At 42.1% G+C, this 16,940-nt stretch overlaps 2 protein-coding genes across 3 annotated transcripts; both read left to right on the top strand.

The window, feature by feature from the left end:
- Positions 1-17: 17 nt before the first annotated feature.
- LOC308396033 (retinol dehydrogenase 8-like) lies at positions 18-4,812 on the top strand (the record flags this gene model as incomplete). Its single annotated transcript, XM_080881092.1, has 6 exons — positions 18-123; positions 2,508-2,669; positions 2,752-2,931; positions 3,131-3,224; positions 4,280-4,463; positions 4,585-4,812. The coding sequence occupies 6 exons, from the start codon at positions 18-20 to the stop codon at positions 4,810-4,812; spliced, it is 954 nt and encodes a 317-aa protein (XP_080737218.1).
- A 3,214-nt stretch (positions 4,813-8,026) lies between these two features.
- Positions 8,027-16,659, top strand: palb2 (partner and localizer of BRCA2). Of its 2 annotated transcripts, none has more exons than XM_080879875.1 (12): positions 8,027-8,458; positions 8,537-8,596; positions 8,686-8,866; positions 9,001-10,434; positions 11,897-13,212; positions 13,347-13,499; positions 13,819-13,901; positions 14,771-14,917; positions 15,064-15,180; positions 15,575-15,662; positions 15,753-15,928; positions 16,018-16,659. In XM_080879875.1, exons 1-12 carry the CDS (start codon positions 8,381-8,383, stop codon positions 16,241-16,243), a joined length of 4,059 nt encoding a protein of 1,352 aa, XP_080736001.1. In that variant the 5' UTR covers positions 8,027-8,380; the 3' UTR covers positions 16,244-16,659. The 2 variants fall into 2 exon arrangements, with proteins under 2 accessions (XP_080736001.1, XP_080736002.1); XM_080879876.1 differs by having other exon boundaries at positions 9,001-10,155.
- The last annotated feature ends 281 nt before the right edge of the window (positions 16,660-16,940 follow it).

Consider the following 16,940-nt stretch of genomic DNA (forward strand, 5'->3'; position numbering starts at 1 on the left):
TCAGTTTGAGCAGAGCCATGGAGAGACATGGGCAGAAAGTGGTGCTGATCACAGGCTGTTCCTCCGGCATCGGCCTGAGGATTGCCGTAATGCTGGCCGAGGATGAAAAGCAGCGCTATCACGGTGGGTACATGAGTGAGGAAGGTAGATGATACCTATATATTAGATTTTAACTGGTCTGGCATGTGAACAGGCTACAGTTGTGTTAAAAGACATAGGGAAACAGACAAAGTTCAGTGAAATAATTAAAAACTAATATAATTTATCACAGGAGCTTTATCCTCTACTGTCTTTTTTTTAGTGTTGTTAAGTTGTAAAATGATCGTGTTTGTAATGCAACACTCTTAAAAAACAAATAAGTCTCTTACAAAGCTATTGGCTGAAATTTTTACTCAATGTAGAACCTGGAGGTCAAAGTTGACCTTCTTTGGAGCTCTTTGCTTCAGAAATGCAAAAGCGGAGGTGCAAATACCAATGATTTGAGGATATTTAAAGGAAATGGTTCATGTCCTCATCAACAGTATTCTGCCACATATATCATATATATTTACTGAAGAGAACTGCTGTCATTTTCTCAGGTTATCGCCAAAAAACCTGTTAGCTCTACAAAACAGATCTCCAGTACTTGCACAGCTTGTTACAGACATGTGCGCCAGCATGAGAAGCAATTTTTTGCCAGTCTGCACTGAAATACAGCGCGTCGAGTTTTGCCAGAGAAACTAAGACTCTGCAGCATCAGACCAGATCTAATCCAAATCAAAGCTGCGTGCACTCCTTCAAAGGCTGCCTCCTACGCCCTCTCTGTTACATCCAATACCAAACTGTAGGAACACACGGCCTGTGTTAAAAATCATTACATCACCCAGTCACAGCTAATTATATATGTATGTAATGCTGCCTTTCTACTGTTCCATTTCTCCTGCTAGTCATATTAATGCCTCTCTGTGTCTTTTGATACTATTAAACAGTCATAAACAATGATATCATAGCATGGGAAAAATGCATACTTATACTCTGCTGCTGTAACAAAGCAAATTTCTTAACTGTGGGACTATTAAAGGCTATCTTGTCTTATCTTATGTTAAATGGTAAATGAACTGGTTCGTATATAGCACTTTTCCAATTTGATCGAGCACTTAGAGTGCTTCATACAACATGTCACATTCACTCAATCACACAGTGATTAATGTATTGGGAAACTCAAAAGTAGACTTTGGCATCCAGAGCAGTGAGAGATCAAATCACCAACCTTCAGATTACATGTCCTGCTCTACCTCTAGAACCATAGCCAAGAATTACTTGTTCAGAGGATGAAAAATGTAACTAGAAAGATTATGGACTTCGAAGCGGTCAGTGATTGTCAGTGGTGCTCAGGGTATTGCTCCAACATTAAGGCCAGAAACTGCATTTTGCAGTGAAAGGAAACACTCTCCTAGCTCGCTACATGATGCTGTGTAGATGTCTGTGTTGCCAATTTCGACCTTAGTCTCTCTTAAAACATCAGACAACAGGTAAAAAGAGGAAGCCAGCCACAGTTAGTGTAATAATTGCTTTATTCAAGGATCTCACGGACGAGGCTGTGAAGGCTGACCGGGCTATTTTTGGAGCAGGCAGGTGATGTGTCATGGCAAGGCTAATGCCAGTCTGCATACTATGCATCATCACAGAAAGCTACTTAAGGTTTATCATTACTATGGTGGCTATCTATAGCATAAATTCCCCTTCTGCTATTTAGAAAGTGACAACTAATAAATAAGTCATGTTTGAATCATGAAAAGTAGGCATGTGCGCACAGGATGAAGGCCATGTGTGTGGACTTTATCCTGTATGTTTACCTATAGGATATAGCCAACCTCTGTGAGCTTATAGATCTTCCAGCTCCTGAGTTCCAGTGTGATCAGGTGTTTTGTCAGCTAAGATGATGATCATCTCTGATGGCTGGAGTGAAGTCGTGACATTATGTTGCAAAAACTTCAGTTGTTTGTCAAGGGCAACATGCAGTTGCCAATTCAAGTTTGTAGAGAGAAGCCCCGTCCTTGTTTTTGGCTTGAGGCAGGGTTTCTCTCCAGTTTTCACAGAGGAGGTCTTCTTTATAGCACGATGGCTCTAGCTGGATGGGGTGGCAGTGGCTAAACTCAGCAAACCAAAGTTTTTGCCACTTCTCAGCACGACTGCATTTCCATGTCCTTGCGAAATCATCACTGGGAACTTGTTCCTGCTTTTGATATGACTGTGTAAACATTTATTGTTTCTTTCTTTTGTTGTAATTTTAATATGTGTGTCTGAAACAGATGACAGAAACAAATGAGACACTGAGTCTCAGTGGGATTACCTATAAATAATGGTTAAATAAAAATGTCGCGTTTCTGTGGCAATCTTGTTTTTGCAAAGCTGATAGAGATGAAACAAATCACAGAATGAGGCTAAGATAACAAAACATGTGAACATTAATCCCAGCTTATTATTTTTTGTCTTTTTTCTCTTTTCTGTCACCATGTTGTCTGCAGTAATAGCTACGATGCGTGACCTGAAACGTAAAGATAATCTGGTGAAAGCTGCTGGGGATTTGTACGGCAAAACTGTTTTTGTGGCTGAACTGGACGTCTGCAGTGACGAGTCGGTGAAACAGTGTGTCGACAGCATCAAAGATCGACACATAGACATCCTCAGTGAGTACAACGAAGGCATCACTATACTTTGATACTATACTATATCACCTTTTCTTCAATTCATCCTTTTTCTCCAAACCAGTAAGTAATGCAGGCATCGGCCTGGTGGGTCCAGTGGAGAGCATCCCTATGGACGAGATGAACAACGTCTTTGAGACCAACTTCTATGGATTCGTTCGTCTGATCAAGGAGGTGATGCCTGACATGAAGAATAGGAGAGCGGGACGCATCATAGTGATCAGCAGTGTGATGGGACTCCAAGGTGAGCAGACGTAGACGTATGAAGGGAGAGGAGGTGTGGCGGGGGAAGTAACACGTCTGTCAGCTTCAGTTTGACGGTTAGGCGGGTGGACAGCAGGCTAATGGAAGTGCGGACATATGAAGAGACTAATGTGTATGACTTCAGAAACATGTGTGAACAGCCAATCTGTGAGATTACATGTACGCTTTGTTTTTCACAGGGGTGGCGTTTAACGAGGTATACGCAGCTTCCAAGTTTGCTCTTGAGGGCTTCTGCGAGGGTCTGGCTGCGCAGCTTTTGAGTTTTAATGTCATGTGAGTACAACTGACTGTTAAAAAGACAGTAATCAGTGGCTGTGAATAAAAGATGAACAAACAAACTTTGAGGTTACCCATTAGTCACTGAATTTCCATTAGTTTGGGAAGCCTCAAGCTGAAAGTTTTTTCACCGTCACACTGTTGACATTTTGAAGGCAAAGCATGGGGTGGAACTGATTTAGGAACATTACATTTCAGTGTAGTAATCTGTCAAGGTAGGCCCGCCTGTAGAGAGTATAAAAGATGGATGTAGACTCTGTGACATTATCCAGGGATTTTGGACTCCACAAAATGCTGCAAAAAAAAAACTTCTTGGATGGCCTGTACCAAACAGCAAATCAAAATATTACTCAGATTATCCATTAAATAAAGCTTCAAAAGGCTCCAATAGCACACACATGGTGCAGAAGTTCGGTTTAATGCACTGAAGTAGTGACCGTCTAGCAGGCTGTAAGTACCTGTGCTGGGATACCTGTCAATCAAAGAGGCCTCCCCCTAATTCCAGCATCAAGTAGGATAAGCTGCAAAAGTAAAAAAAAATATACAAATAACTGCTTCATGTTACTGTTTTGGTTGGTACACTACTACTTTGGTGCAAACTGAAATGTTCAACAAATATTCAACATTATCGTGACATTTTGTCCAAACATTTATGGTCCCAAGAGGATCCGTCTAATAACCTCGAGACATTTCACAAAAAACAATAAATATCAACGTAATGGCCGAGCTAAGGAACATTTCAGGGATCAACAGGCATGTTAGATGACTTACTCTAAAAAAAACTTACATGGCAATCCACTGTCCAAAAATTTTGTTAGTTGAATTTCAATCTGAAAAAAGGGATTAAACAAATAACTGATAAAACCAACAGAACAGCATAAGAATGTTTTGGTTTGGGGGTTTTTTCCCTCCTTTTTTCATTCAAAACAGTTTAACTATCCAGTTGTGTCAAAAATCCGAGCAAACTTGTGTTTAAAACAGTGAAAGCTCATTTTAATCTATTTAACTTTGTAACTATTTTACTTCTTTGTTGTGTGTTTTTCTCTCCGTAGATTATCAATGCTGGAGCCAGGCCCCGTGCACACAGAATTTGAGTTAAAGATGATTCAGGGCATGAAAGAGAAGGAGTGGCCTAGTGTTGATCCCGACACAGTGAATTACTTCAGGAATTTCTATCTCCCTGGTGCTGTGGATATATTTGAGATACTGGGACAAACACCTGATCACATTGCCAAAGTAAGTTCATAAACTGTGTCATTATGACTCACTCAGTCTAATCCATCTGACTCCTTTTGGATTAATCCTTTAAGTCTGACTGCAGATGGTGTCTTTCCATTTGTCTTATCTTTCTTTGTAGCGTACAATGAGCATGATCGAAGCCAGCAATCCATATTTCCACAATCTGACCAGCCCGCTGTACTCACCCATTTTAGCGCTGAAATATGGCGATGAAACTGGACACCTGTCTCTCCAGGCCTTGTACTGCATGCTCTTTACCCTGCGTCCTTTGATGAACGTCGGCATGCCCGTCCTGAAGTGCCTCACCTTTGGGTTCGTGAGGAAATGGAGAATTTCACCAAACTAGTGTGCAACAGTCTGAATAATAACACAAACACTATGAGTGTCTACTTTTGGGCTTTTGCAAAAAATGCATTTTGCTAATATGAACAACCCAAAGTTGCAAATCAATCGCAAATAAAGAAGACGATAAGAAATCTAATCTTACACTAACATTTTCAACGAGTTTTGTCACTTTTCACATTTCACGCTGTTGATATGCAGTCTGCATTGTAGTGAAGAGAAATACACTATACTCCCAAAAGTATTCACTTATCCTCCTTTGCATTCATATCACATTAAGTGACATCACATTCATAATCCATAGTGTTCAATATGATGCTAGTCCACTCTTTGAAGTTATAACAGCTTCAACTCTTCTGGGGAGGCTTTCCACGAGGCTTAGGAATGTGTTTCTGGGAATTTTGATCATTCTTCCAGAAGCACATTTCTAAGGTCAGACAATGATGTTGGATGAGGAGGCCAGTCAAGGTTTTCTACACCCAACTTCAATGTCTTATCGGACCGAGCTTTCTCCACTAGTGCTCAGAGATGTTAGAACAGTTCCCAAAATCAGCTGGAAGCATGAAATTATCCAAAATATCTTGGTATGCGGAAGCATTAAGAGTATATTTCACTGGAACTAAGGTGCCGAGCCAAACTCCTGAAAAACAAAGCCACACCATAATCCTCCCTCCACCAAACTTTACACTTGGCACAGTGCAGTCAGACAAATACGGTCCAAACTCACATTTTCACCACTGCATCCAACGCTTTGCATTCTGCATTCTGTTAATGTAAAGCTTGGATGGAAACCCTTTCCATGAAGCTCTCTACATACTGCTCTTGAGCTGATCTGAAGGCCACATGAAGTTTGGAGGTCTACACACTCTGCAGAAAGCTGGCGACCTCCGGACACTATACTCCTCAGCATCCACTTTTACATGGCCTCCCACTTCGTGGCTGTCTTGGTTTGGTTCCCAATCACTTCCACTTTGTTATACTACCGCTAGGAGTTGGCTGTGGAATATTTAGTAGTGAGGAAATTTCACAACCTTATTTGTTGCACAGGTGGCATCATGTCACGGTACCATGCTCGAATTCACTGAGCTGCTGAGAGCGAGCCATTCTTTCACAAATGTTTGCATGTGCATGTAGTAATTCAAGAATTTGGATCACTGAGTGAATACTTTTGACAATATAGTGTATCTATGTTCTCCTTTATAGGATGTTATGTTTCTGAATATAAAGAAACTGTAGCCCAGTTCAGTTTAATTGATGCAGATTTTAAAGGATGTTATCCTATGCAGACTGCTAAACGAGCAGGATTCACGCTTACAAGACAACATAGCATTGCTTTACTTCATTGTTTTATCCTCATCAGTCCAAGACACTCTAATTTGTTCAGAGAGAACTCCATCACGTCTGTAGCCTGATCTGTAGCCACTGCATCATTGTTTGATTTCTTTTTCTCATCAGTATATTAAAGTAAACATCTTTGGGATTAAACATGGCAAATTATGTCTTTCAAAACTGTGCTAGCTGCTTCTCGCAGTCTTCAGAAAACACGGCTCTGTACAAAACCCGTCTATCTTTCCACTAATAAAACTGTAATAGTAATCTATTTTAATAAGATTATGCAATAAAATCACCTCGTGTCACCTATTATCATTAAGGATTTTTAATTAATAAATAAATAAAATATTGATTAATTATTAATTTATTAAGTTATTTAAGTCATTCAAAGTTTTTGTTACATTATTTGCATTTTTAGCCCAGTTAAAATACTTTGGCCTCGTTTGGATTTTTTTGTAGGCAGCTTGCTAGTTGGGTAATTTTTTTACTGCTAATAATTTAAGACGTTCAAAGAATTTCAGCAGGCTGAAAAAAATTAGTTTGGCAGCAATTTGATGCATTTTATTTTTACTGATATAAGCTAAACGTGATTTTGTAAGTTTAACAGTTAGCACGGGCGCTGTGGTAGGCTTGTTGTGAGCTAGTTAGTGATGCTACACACTTGTGTTGCTCTCATTGTCAATATGTTTGACAATATTTTTGAGTCTCCACAGAGGCCCAGAGTTGCTGATAATATCAAAATTAAATCTGGAAATGTAATGTTGTCTTTTGAGATTTTAGCATAAGACTGACAATGATATCAAACTGAAGATTTAAAGTTTTATATCCATTGCAGATTGAGAGCTCTGGAGCCTGAAAACTTTAAATAAAATGTTCGACTTATAAACACAACAGCAAAGGTTTCATAGAAGCACAATTTATTATTTTCATTTTACAGCAGGACCCAGAATCTGCTTTGTTATCAATAGCTATAATTACCCTGGAGGGGGGTAATGGATGAGGGAGATCATCAGGACCAAGCTGGGCCTGGATTCCTGGGTCCAGAGGTTTAGAGCCGCTTTCTCCCTCTCTTTCTTCACCGCTATCCTGTGCCAGATGTTCTGTTGAACAAGTGAGGTAGAAATCATGTCAGAAACATCTTCACCAGCAGCCTCCTCAGAGGGAAATCGTCTTCAGGCGTCCACCATAGATCCCCCACTGATGTTGAACAAAAACAGCACTTTTTGAACACTGTAACAGCGACCTTTGCTTTGTGTAATGTTACAAGTAGCCTATTTCACATGATCCTCAGATAATGCACAGAGACTCTGGACTTTTACATACTGATGGTATGTACTATTCAGTCCTGTAGAAATGATATCTTTAAAATATTATTCTGTATGGCAAAATGCACTGTAAAAGAATTCCTGATTAAAGTTTTCAGATCAGCATTTAAATACAGAACTTTGACTTTACGCCAGGTTTTATTTAATGCCGTCAAAGAACTTTATTTCTGCAGCTGACAATCAAAGCTGTCATCAAAATGCTGCACCCCAATTTTAATAGTAAAAATAAAATTTATGAGAATGATTATCCCTTAAAGACAAATCAGCGTGATGAGGACTAATAATAATTTTAAAAGGAATCTTTGGGGATAACAGGCGGCGGGGTTTATGATCTGGGACTCTCCACCATCGGGTGTTAGAATTGAAGAAGCTCCTGGAGGTGAAACGTCTTCAAGAAACGTAAAGAAGTCCAGCCGCTTTTCTTTCCAAGCTCCTTAGTTTATGACCTACACTGCAGCCAGACACGAGGGGGCGGCAGCAACGCTTGGGTTCATTTACCTACCGCTGATCGACTCATCGGCGCTCGACTGCTCGTGCCTGGCGATGTGAGTCGCGGGAAATTAGAACTAAATCGATAGCTGCCAAATCGACCGTCAAAACAAACTTGTAGCCCGGTGTAGTCACTGAAGAGCTCACCTTATGAAATAGCATGAACTACAGTAAAAGGCAAGTTGCACATTTAATAAAGTATCGGTGTTTATCAATAGCGGTGTAAGCTTCGGCTGTTGGCTGCTAACGTTTATGTTTCGTGTGGGTTTTTCAGTTAAAGAAAAATCACGTTATTGTCAAGTGAGCTAAAGTTTTAGGGAAATCCATATGGCAAAGGTTACGTCTGCCAGCTGTGCTAGCGCCATAGAAGCCGTGTCATGGCTACATTTAAGTCTTAGTCGTGTGTTGCTGTGACCAGAGAGCAGCATGGAGACCACTGTGGGAGATATTCTGCACTGTGAGGAGCAGCTGAGATCTACGCTGCATTCTGATGATAAGGAGAAGGTAACCTGCATTTGTCCTCACACCTGAGCCACATAAAATGCTGCCATGACCTCTGAGATTAATGTTGTCTTTTCTCAGCTTCGTAGGAAGTTGGCTGAATTACAAAGGGAATATCTCAGGACAGCCCAGAGACTGCAGGTGAGTGTCTTTCATTGTGCTATAAAAAGAAAAATGTAAAGAGCATTTTTGTCTCATATATATATATATATGCATACATCTGCAAACAGCGTGCCGAGCGCTTGGAGGCAGTACAGAAACATGTGAGGAGCAGGATCGCTGAACAAAACCACCTGGAGCAAAGAGACACGGAGGCTGCATCAAATCTCCGTCTCAATCCTTCTTCATTGATACTGAACCGCAGCGGTGACACAGCTCAGGGCTTAACTCAGAGCCAGAGACACACTGAAGGTAACACTTGATCATGGGACATTTGCTTTGTCATATGGATGAGACTACACTGTTATTACTGTCAGAGGCACAGCGTGTTTGGCCTGTAATAAAAGCAGAAAGTGAAATTCACAAATCATCTGATTTTTTGCCAGGTCCAGCTGAATCTGACAACTCAAGGAGAAACCAGGTGATCAAGTTCTCACTTCCATCTGATGCTTGCCCGCAAACGCCAGATCTCAGCCATGCTGAACCTACAGGTTATAGAACAGGTTCTTCCCTGCGCCTCAGGTCACGACGCAGCCGCCTACGCTGGGAAAGTAGGAGCACAGAGAACAATGAAAAGGGACAGGAGCAGGGTGAGGGGATGGAAAGTGCCAAAAGAGCAGGAGAGGAGGAGAAACTCACATCAGATGAAGCAGATGCTATAAATGAAAGTGAAGAGCTTTTTTCTGGTACAGATTCTGAGTCTCCCTCTCTGCTGCTTACACACTGGAGCACACATGGATATACTGAACCAGGGGATATTCAGGGAAAAGACATCCCTAGATCCCAAGAACAAAAGGAAAAACATGCTGAGGAAAAAGGTGAAGGGGAGAAAGAACCTGAGTCATTGTTGCTCACAACACAAACTGAAAACAAGGGGCAGGATGACACACAAAACAAACCGAGAAAAGAAGGGGCGAGAGGAGAGGATGGTGGAAATAGTAGAGGACGGAATGAAGAGAACATTAGTAAAGACACTGAACAAAATGTAGGGGACAAAACAGAAAGTAAAAAAAGGCATGATTATAGTGTGGAAGTAAAAGAGGAAAAGAATGAGTTGACTGGAGGTGGAAAAAGTGGGAGCCTTATGGACTCCTGTACATTAGTGGAGGGACTACTTTTCCCAGTGGAATACTACGTTCGAACCACAAGACGGATGACATTTTCACAGAGCCAGCCTGACATGCAGGCTGTAATAGAGTCCCAGCTGAGCAGGGGACGACATCGCAGGAGTCGAGGTCGTGCCAAAGGACAGAACAGGAGCACACAGAGCAGCGACCTTTCACAGCCGCACACTCAGACAGATTTCTTCTCTCTAACAACTGCATCTGGGGACCCTAACAAACCATCACAGGCTGTTGCATCTGTGTGTGCATCTGCTGAACACAGCCAGAACTCTGGTAAGATTTCAGCTTGTCAGATGGACTCTAGTTTTTCTCCCACGTCTGCTCGTCCAGCACGAGGCCGGAAGAGGAAGAGAGGCACGGGGAGAGGGAGATCTCAGACCGGACGAGCCTCTAGTTTGAACACACATCAGTCACCAGGTGAGCAAACCTCAGATGATCCCCAACCTACAGACATTCCAGTCTCTTCCTGTCAGTCTCTCCAAGAAGCTGATGGACCAGAGCCATGCCCAATCCCAGGAGAAACCGACCTAGCAACAAATGAACCACAGCACGTGCCCACACACATCACTGATCCTCCGCTTACTTCTGGAGATAATAGAGCTTCTTCCAGCTCTGCCTCTGGACATCCAGAGGAGGTCTATGAAATCTTTATGAAGAGGAACAACAAGGCTTACAGATCCCCACACATGAACCAAAGTAAGACTTGTATGAGTATGAATCAAATAGAGCCCAGCGTATATTTCGGGTAATATCAGATATTTGCTGATAGATCTGTATCTGCATTTATAATGGCTGATAAATTCAAATTTTAAGAAAGACATGAAATAACTTGTTAGGAGGGCACTCTCCAAGGTCCCAACAACCAGCTAATCTGAGCAGAGTCGGCAGTAAATGAATAATCTCTGATTTGTTGTCCCAGTGAAACAAGTGAACTTTTTAACAGCATTATTACATTACCTCAGTAAGGACTCGTAAATAACCACATACAACAAACGTTAGAATAATCTGTTTTTCATGTGTCTGAAAGAAAGAAATATTGGCTCATATATTGCATGTTTAAATGACAATTGTCTATCATTATTGGTCATATATTTGTTGGGCTCTGGTATCAGTCTTTGTCTATGTGTCTGTGCATCATTATAAAAATACCCTGAGACCTATGTTCACTCTATAAAGTGAATTGTGACGAAAGGGTGAGCGCAAGATCTATTTACACCCATTTCTAAAACAACCTTCCTCCTTAAGGTTATGTTCATGTCTATGTGCTTTATCTGACACATATTCCACGCGTTCAGATTATAAAAACATCACAGAAATTGGAGAGACTCATCTCAAAGACTTTTGGATTCATTTGACTGTTGTGGCCAAAGAGACAGCGTTAAAAACATTATTTGCGTTGCACATTTTGATACAGCACAATGTTTCGATGCAGTTATGTAGTGGTATAAAGCAATGAGTGCCTCTGCAGTGTAGTGGTTAGCACATTTGCCTTACATGCAAAACATTCTTGGTTTAAGACTGGGAGGAGATGGTTTAAAATCTGGGCCAAATCAAGCGTGCATCCATCTGCTGTGCAGTCCCTTGGGAAATAAGAGATCAGCAGAAATTCCCAAACATGTTGCTGAGACCCACTTGAATGCACAGTTTGCTGCAATATACAGCCGCAATTTTTAATTCAGTGTGTCACACTTTGCATGCACTCTTTTAATTTTTTCCATAATAACCCTTCAAAAAGAACCTTCTGTCTTCAGCGTGAATCCTAACCCTCAGTGCACAGTTGCCATATGGTGGTGATTAAAGGGGTAGAAATGACGGCATTAGGTTAATTATAAGAATGGAAACTGGAAACTTTTGTTGTGTGAAGGAAACCACAGCCAATGCAGAGAACTGCACTTCTTCTTTTGATACAAGAAGTGCATCTAAGATGACACAGAGGCTATTTTGTGAGGAGATGAATGTAGATGTGCACTGAAAGTCTGGCTTGGTGTCTGGTGTCAGTTTAACTGTTTTAAAGTTCCCTGAACAGACCTACTGACATGATGACTGACAGGTTGTTCCTTCAGTCAGGTCATCACCCAGTATATACATAACAAGTTCTATATACAGTGACGAGCATGTTTTTGACTGAAGCTTTTATTTTCCACTTTGTGTTCTTCAGGTACATCGAGCTGGCGATCTCTCCTCTTGCCCTCCTTGTCACCGGCTCAAACGTCTCTGCTTCGTCTTCCCTCTCTGTTGTCTGGCCCGCTGATGAACTTGGACACCCACCAAGATTTTCATCTCCCAGATGACCAGTTTGCCTCCCTGAAGCTCCTCAAGCTTCGCCAAGTCACTGGAGAATCTGCAGTTGAACCTTTCTCATCCCCATCTTACAACACACGCAGCAGCTGGCGCCGCTTTGACTTTCGATGCACCGGCGCTGATGCAGCGACGCCTCTTCCTCTCCCGCTAAGCCTCACACCCACAATTGCAAGTTCACCAGGTCATAATGCAGAACAGCTGGCTGCTACCCAGTCCATACACATCCAGAGTGTATCAGAAGAACACAGGCTTACAGATAAAGTGATGAAGCACTCCTTCACTGAAGAGCAGCAGAGCTTGGCAGAGACTCACTCTAGCCCAACAGAGCCAGTGGGGCAAAAGTGTGCTAATGTCTGTAAGGAAACTGTGATTGTGAACTCTCATATTGAACTTCAGACTCTCATGAACTCTGCAGACAGACCAGTCTGCACAGAGAATGATGATGTCATCAATCACCCAGAAAAACTTAAATTACCTGAAAAACACACATATTGTGGTGTGGTCCGTGCTTCAGAGGATCTGAGGTGTATAAATCACAGTGAAGAAGATAAAGTTACCACTGAGCTGGTTTCCTTTGAGTCACCTGTAGAGGAACTCTCCTCCAGCAGCTGCGCTGATAAACAAGCATGTAATGAAACAAACCCTCCAGGAGAACCTCTGAAGACTCCAAACAGACTTCCTGAAAATCAGACCAAATCTTCACACGGTGTCATCTCTCAGCTCATGTTGAGTTCCCCTCTGGCTTCAGCACCCTCCCTCTTTATAACCCCACACCTGCCTTCATCCACCCTAAGTACCAGCCCAAAACTACCCTCCCTAGGTCTCACCCCCCACCCTGTCACCTGCAGCCTCCCTCTGACCTCCTCCCCCTCTGCCCCTTGTCTCAACCTGCCTCCACCATACAGCCCTTCCAGACAGGTTCTCTCTCCTCCACCCCTGTCTCCCTGTCCCTCCATCACTTACCTCCCTCCTAGCCCCTCTGCTCTCTCTCCATCTGGAGAGATCCACCATTTATCTAAGCCACCAGTTAGGGCCAATCAGCATCACACAGTTGAACTCACTTCTCCCCCGAGTCCCTCCGGCCATCAGCTGGAGGACTCAGCTGGGCAGTTGGACCTGAGAACAGAGGAAACGAAAGAAGAACTTGTAATTAGACACATGCACACATTGAGGGTAAAAAAACTGTTTTATCTGTTGCTGTATAGTTAAAGATTATTATTTAGCTTAAATATAATTTAAGGGTGTGTGCATCTAAAGCATCCGTGACATTGTTCTTGAGTGAGTTACAGTTTTTTGTGTGTGTTCAGGCTGCAGCAGGAGGCATTCTGGTAGATGCTTGCTGTTTTCCTGGATCCTCAGACACTTTGTGTGTAGCAGCAGCAGGAAAGTGGGCAGTGTGCCTTTGGAGTCAAGCTTCAGCATCTGAATGGAAATTAATACACACCTGGACCTTTAGTGAGGTGAGTTTCTTATGGGCCTGCATATCAGAATGACTCTGTGGAGGTTTGAACATTAGCTAGAACTACTTTTTCTTTTTTACTGTTCCACTGATTAACACCTGGTTTCAGTAATCTGCCAGGAGCCCTAGCTATACAATATAAATACATAGTTAAAGATGAGCGTAAAGAATCCACGTATTAGAATAAGTTTCATCTTTGTTGTAGCTCAGTGTTATTGCACAAACAATATAAATTATACATAAATGTGATTAGTAAACTGCAGTTTGAATGTTTGGGAGATGCATAAAATCACATGGCAGTAATTGGTGTTTATTTGCAGCCAGTGATCAGTGTGTTTCATGTCCCGGATGCTGCTGGGCTGATCTGTGTGACTCTGGGTCAGCTGGAAATCAGAGAAGTGAGGTGAATACTAAACCGTAAATGATTATCTCTACCATGTACTGTCATGTAAAAACTAAGTACACCCCTCCTGCTTCCATAGGTATTAAGAGGGTAAGGACCAGCCAGGTGCTACTGATTAACTGCACTTGATTAACTGATCATCGACAAATCAAATTCTACAGGCCTCGATTAAAATGTTGCAGTTCATGACATTACAATTAGAAAAATACAGAAAATGAGTGGTTTGTTTGGAAGGTTTGCCAATAGAAAGGCTCTCAACAAAAGTGGAGATGTTTGGCAACAATACAGCAACATATTTGGAGAAAACCAAACACAGCACATCAGCACAAACAGCTCATACCAGCTGTAAAGCACGGGTGATGATTCTGACTTGCTTTGCAGTCACAGGACCAGTGTACCTTGCAGTCGTTGAGTTGATTAAAGTATTTAAGAATCAAATGTGAGGGAATCTGTCTGACACCTAAAGCGTGTCCCAAATTGGTTTTAACAGCAGGACAATGATTCCAAGTCTAGCAGCAAATCTATAACACAATATCTGAAAAAGAAAAGGATTCAGGTGCAACGATGCCGTCAAAGTCCAGACCTCAGCTTCAACCAAATGCTGGGGCAGGACCTTAAGAGAGCTGTGCTTGCAGACCTAAATGAACTGAAGCAACACTGTAAAAAAGAGTGGACCAAAATCCCTCCACAACGATGTGAGAGACTGACAAAATCATACAGGAAACCATTATTTCAAGTTATTCCTGCTAAAGGCGGTTCTACAAGCTGCTGAATCACGGGGTGTGTTTTTGCTTCGCCTGTGCAAATGAGCAGTTTTCATTAAGTTCAGTATAGTTTGTAAAATATTTGTATGTTGTCTGTGTGCACAGAGTGCTGTCATGCTCCAGCCTCATGCAAATATTGCTCTGTGAGGGGATTCTTCAGGCAGTGATTGGTGTGTCCCGGTCCAGAGTGGTGACCACCTCCCACTCAGCCACAGGTTCCACTCTGCAGGTGTTTACGCTGTCAGACTACAGGTAACACATCACAGTTTTCCTCTCCGCTGTCGCCTTTCATTGTGTCGATGTCACAGACTACATCTGCATTTGGGGTCCGAAGCTTACATAGAGTTGTCACGATTCGTGTCTCACTTCTCTTTTTTTCTTTTTTTTTTTTCTCTCAGCTCACCAAGCTCTCAGACTCTGGTATCTCCAGGTGTTTGCGTGGGAGCGCTTGCACCAGTTGACGGACTTCCTGATGCTCTCATTGGTACAGATGAGGGCGGACACCTTTTTGTCTGGTAAACATAAATGTGATGATAAAAAGTCTAATTTAAAGATCAAGACTGCTGAATTCTGTTTCGGGTTTCTCTTTGGCTCTTCATTCGTTTCTGATGTTGTTAGAATCAGTTATTCAAACAGAGCTAATGACATCAGTAGGCTTGTGCTCCATCGGGACCACCTGACCAGTCAGTGTGTCAACTGACAACAGATGGGACAAGAGGAAGTTTAAAGACTCATCTGTTTGTTTCTGCTGCCCCCTACAGACAGAAAAAACAGCTTAAATAACACAAAACAAAACGTAATCCTCCTGTCGTTTTGTTTTTGATAGAAAGAAATGTGATTTCAGCAGCAGCTTCATCTTTACCTCGAAGCTGCTCCCGCTTACAGTTAAATTGTTTCTGTTTGTTGTAGGAATCTAAAGACTGGACAGCTGCTGTGCAGAGTCCTCTTTGGAGAGGGTTTTTCTCACACAGCCTGCCTCAGAGGATATTCCTCCTGTGTAAGTAAAAGCAGTAAAAACAAAAAAACCATGCCCCTGTAACGCTGTCATTCTTTACATGATATAAGTCCTTTGCGTGTTTGTGCACAGGGAGTGTTGTTTGTCCTGCTGCAGCATCAGTTTCTAAGCTCTTTAGAAGACGAAGAAAAAGAAGGAAAAATAAAAGATCCTAAGACTGCATTTTTCTCCTTGGTCGCCATTAACCCTCTAAGTGGAAAATCCATCCCCGCTACTCAGCTGTACCCACCGGAAACCTGGGTTGGCAGGTGAGATGAGGAATGGAAGACGAGGTTTGTGTTTCTGCGTCACTTTTCAAACACACTGGCATATTTACATCTGTCACTTTGCTCTACAGGCTGTGTGAAGCCGACGTCAGTGGCTCCGGCGTGGTGGGCCTGAGTCAGAACGGCTGCGCCTGTGTGTGGGAGCTCGGGCACCCGGGGGCTTCGAGGATGGTGTGGGCTCCAGAGAGTGAAGGCTGGCAGCTGGCTCGATGGGGGGGATTAAACACGCTGGTGACTGGACATCACAACGGAGACGTGACTTTATACTGCTACAGTCAGAACTCGCGCTGCTGCTAAAAACTGACTTTTAGACGACTTTTTAATCAAATATAAACATCTTTGTTTCAGTCTGCGTTGACATAAAGACATTGGGGGGTTTCAGCGTCATGGTGGGGCACGGACACGTTCCCTTCATTTGATTTGGTTACTGCTGTAAACTGTATTGCATTTCAGGAATTTACCTTCAGCTTGAGTAAATTTAACATAAAAATCCAAAAACATGAGCTTTCATGTACTGTAAACTGAGCATGTACCATAAACCAGTCGCTGCTGTACAAGCTTTCTAACACGTCACACCCTAGAGCTCCTTTTAGGTCACTGTAACGTCAGACTGGAAATGTGTGTTTTATTACTGCAGCTGTTTTTGACTTGTTTATGTATGTGTATGTTGTATTTGTTATATAGAAAAGAAATCTTACTAAAGTTGGTTTTAAGATTTACATTAAACATTTGTGAATTCTTTATTTTCTGTACATTTTATCTACTTTAAGCCACAACTGTGGCTCAACAACAGACCATGTTTTTAAAAAGTATGCAGCGTTGGAAATACGATTACTCGAGTATATTACTGAAATGGATCCTGTAGTAATAAAATTACTAAAGGCCAGAAGTTTACTTACACTCATCATGGACGTGAATGTCGGCTGTCCGTGTTAAACGTCCCCTAGAAAGATGACCAGATCCTTTTTGATAATCATCAGCAAGCTTTTGTCAT

This window comes from Rhamphochromis sp. 'chilingali', assembly GCF_963969265.1.
Source record: "Rhamphochromis sp. 'chilingali' genome assembly, chromosome: 4".
Taxonomy (NCBI): domain Eukaryota; kingdom Metazoa; phylum Chordata; class Actinopteri; order Cichliformes; family Cichlidae; genus Rhamphochromis; species Rhamphochromis sp. 'chilingali'.

What these genes read in the sequence shown, in the direction of transcription:
- palb2 (XM_080879875.1), top strand. Translation starts at nt 8,381, where the DNA reads ATGGAGACCACTGTGGGAGATATTCTGCACTGTGAGGAGCAGCTGAGA. An exon ending in GACACATGCACACATTGAGG is followed by an intron (nt 13,213 to 13,346) that starts GTAAAAAAACTG and finishes GTGTGTGTTCAG; the next exon opens with GCTGCAGCAGGAGGCATTCT. An exon ending in TTTACGCTGTCAGACTACAG is followed by an intron (nt 14,918 to 15,063) that starts GTAACACATCAC and finishes TTTTTCTCTCAG; the next exon opens with CTCACCAAGCTCTCAGACTC.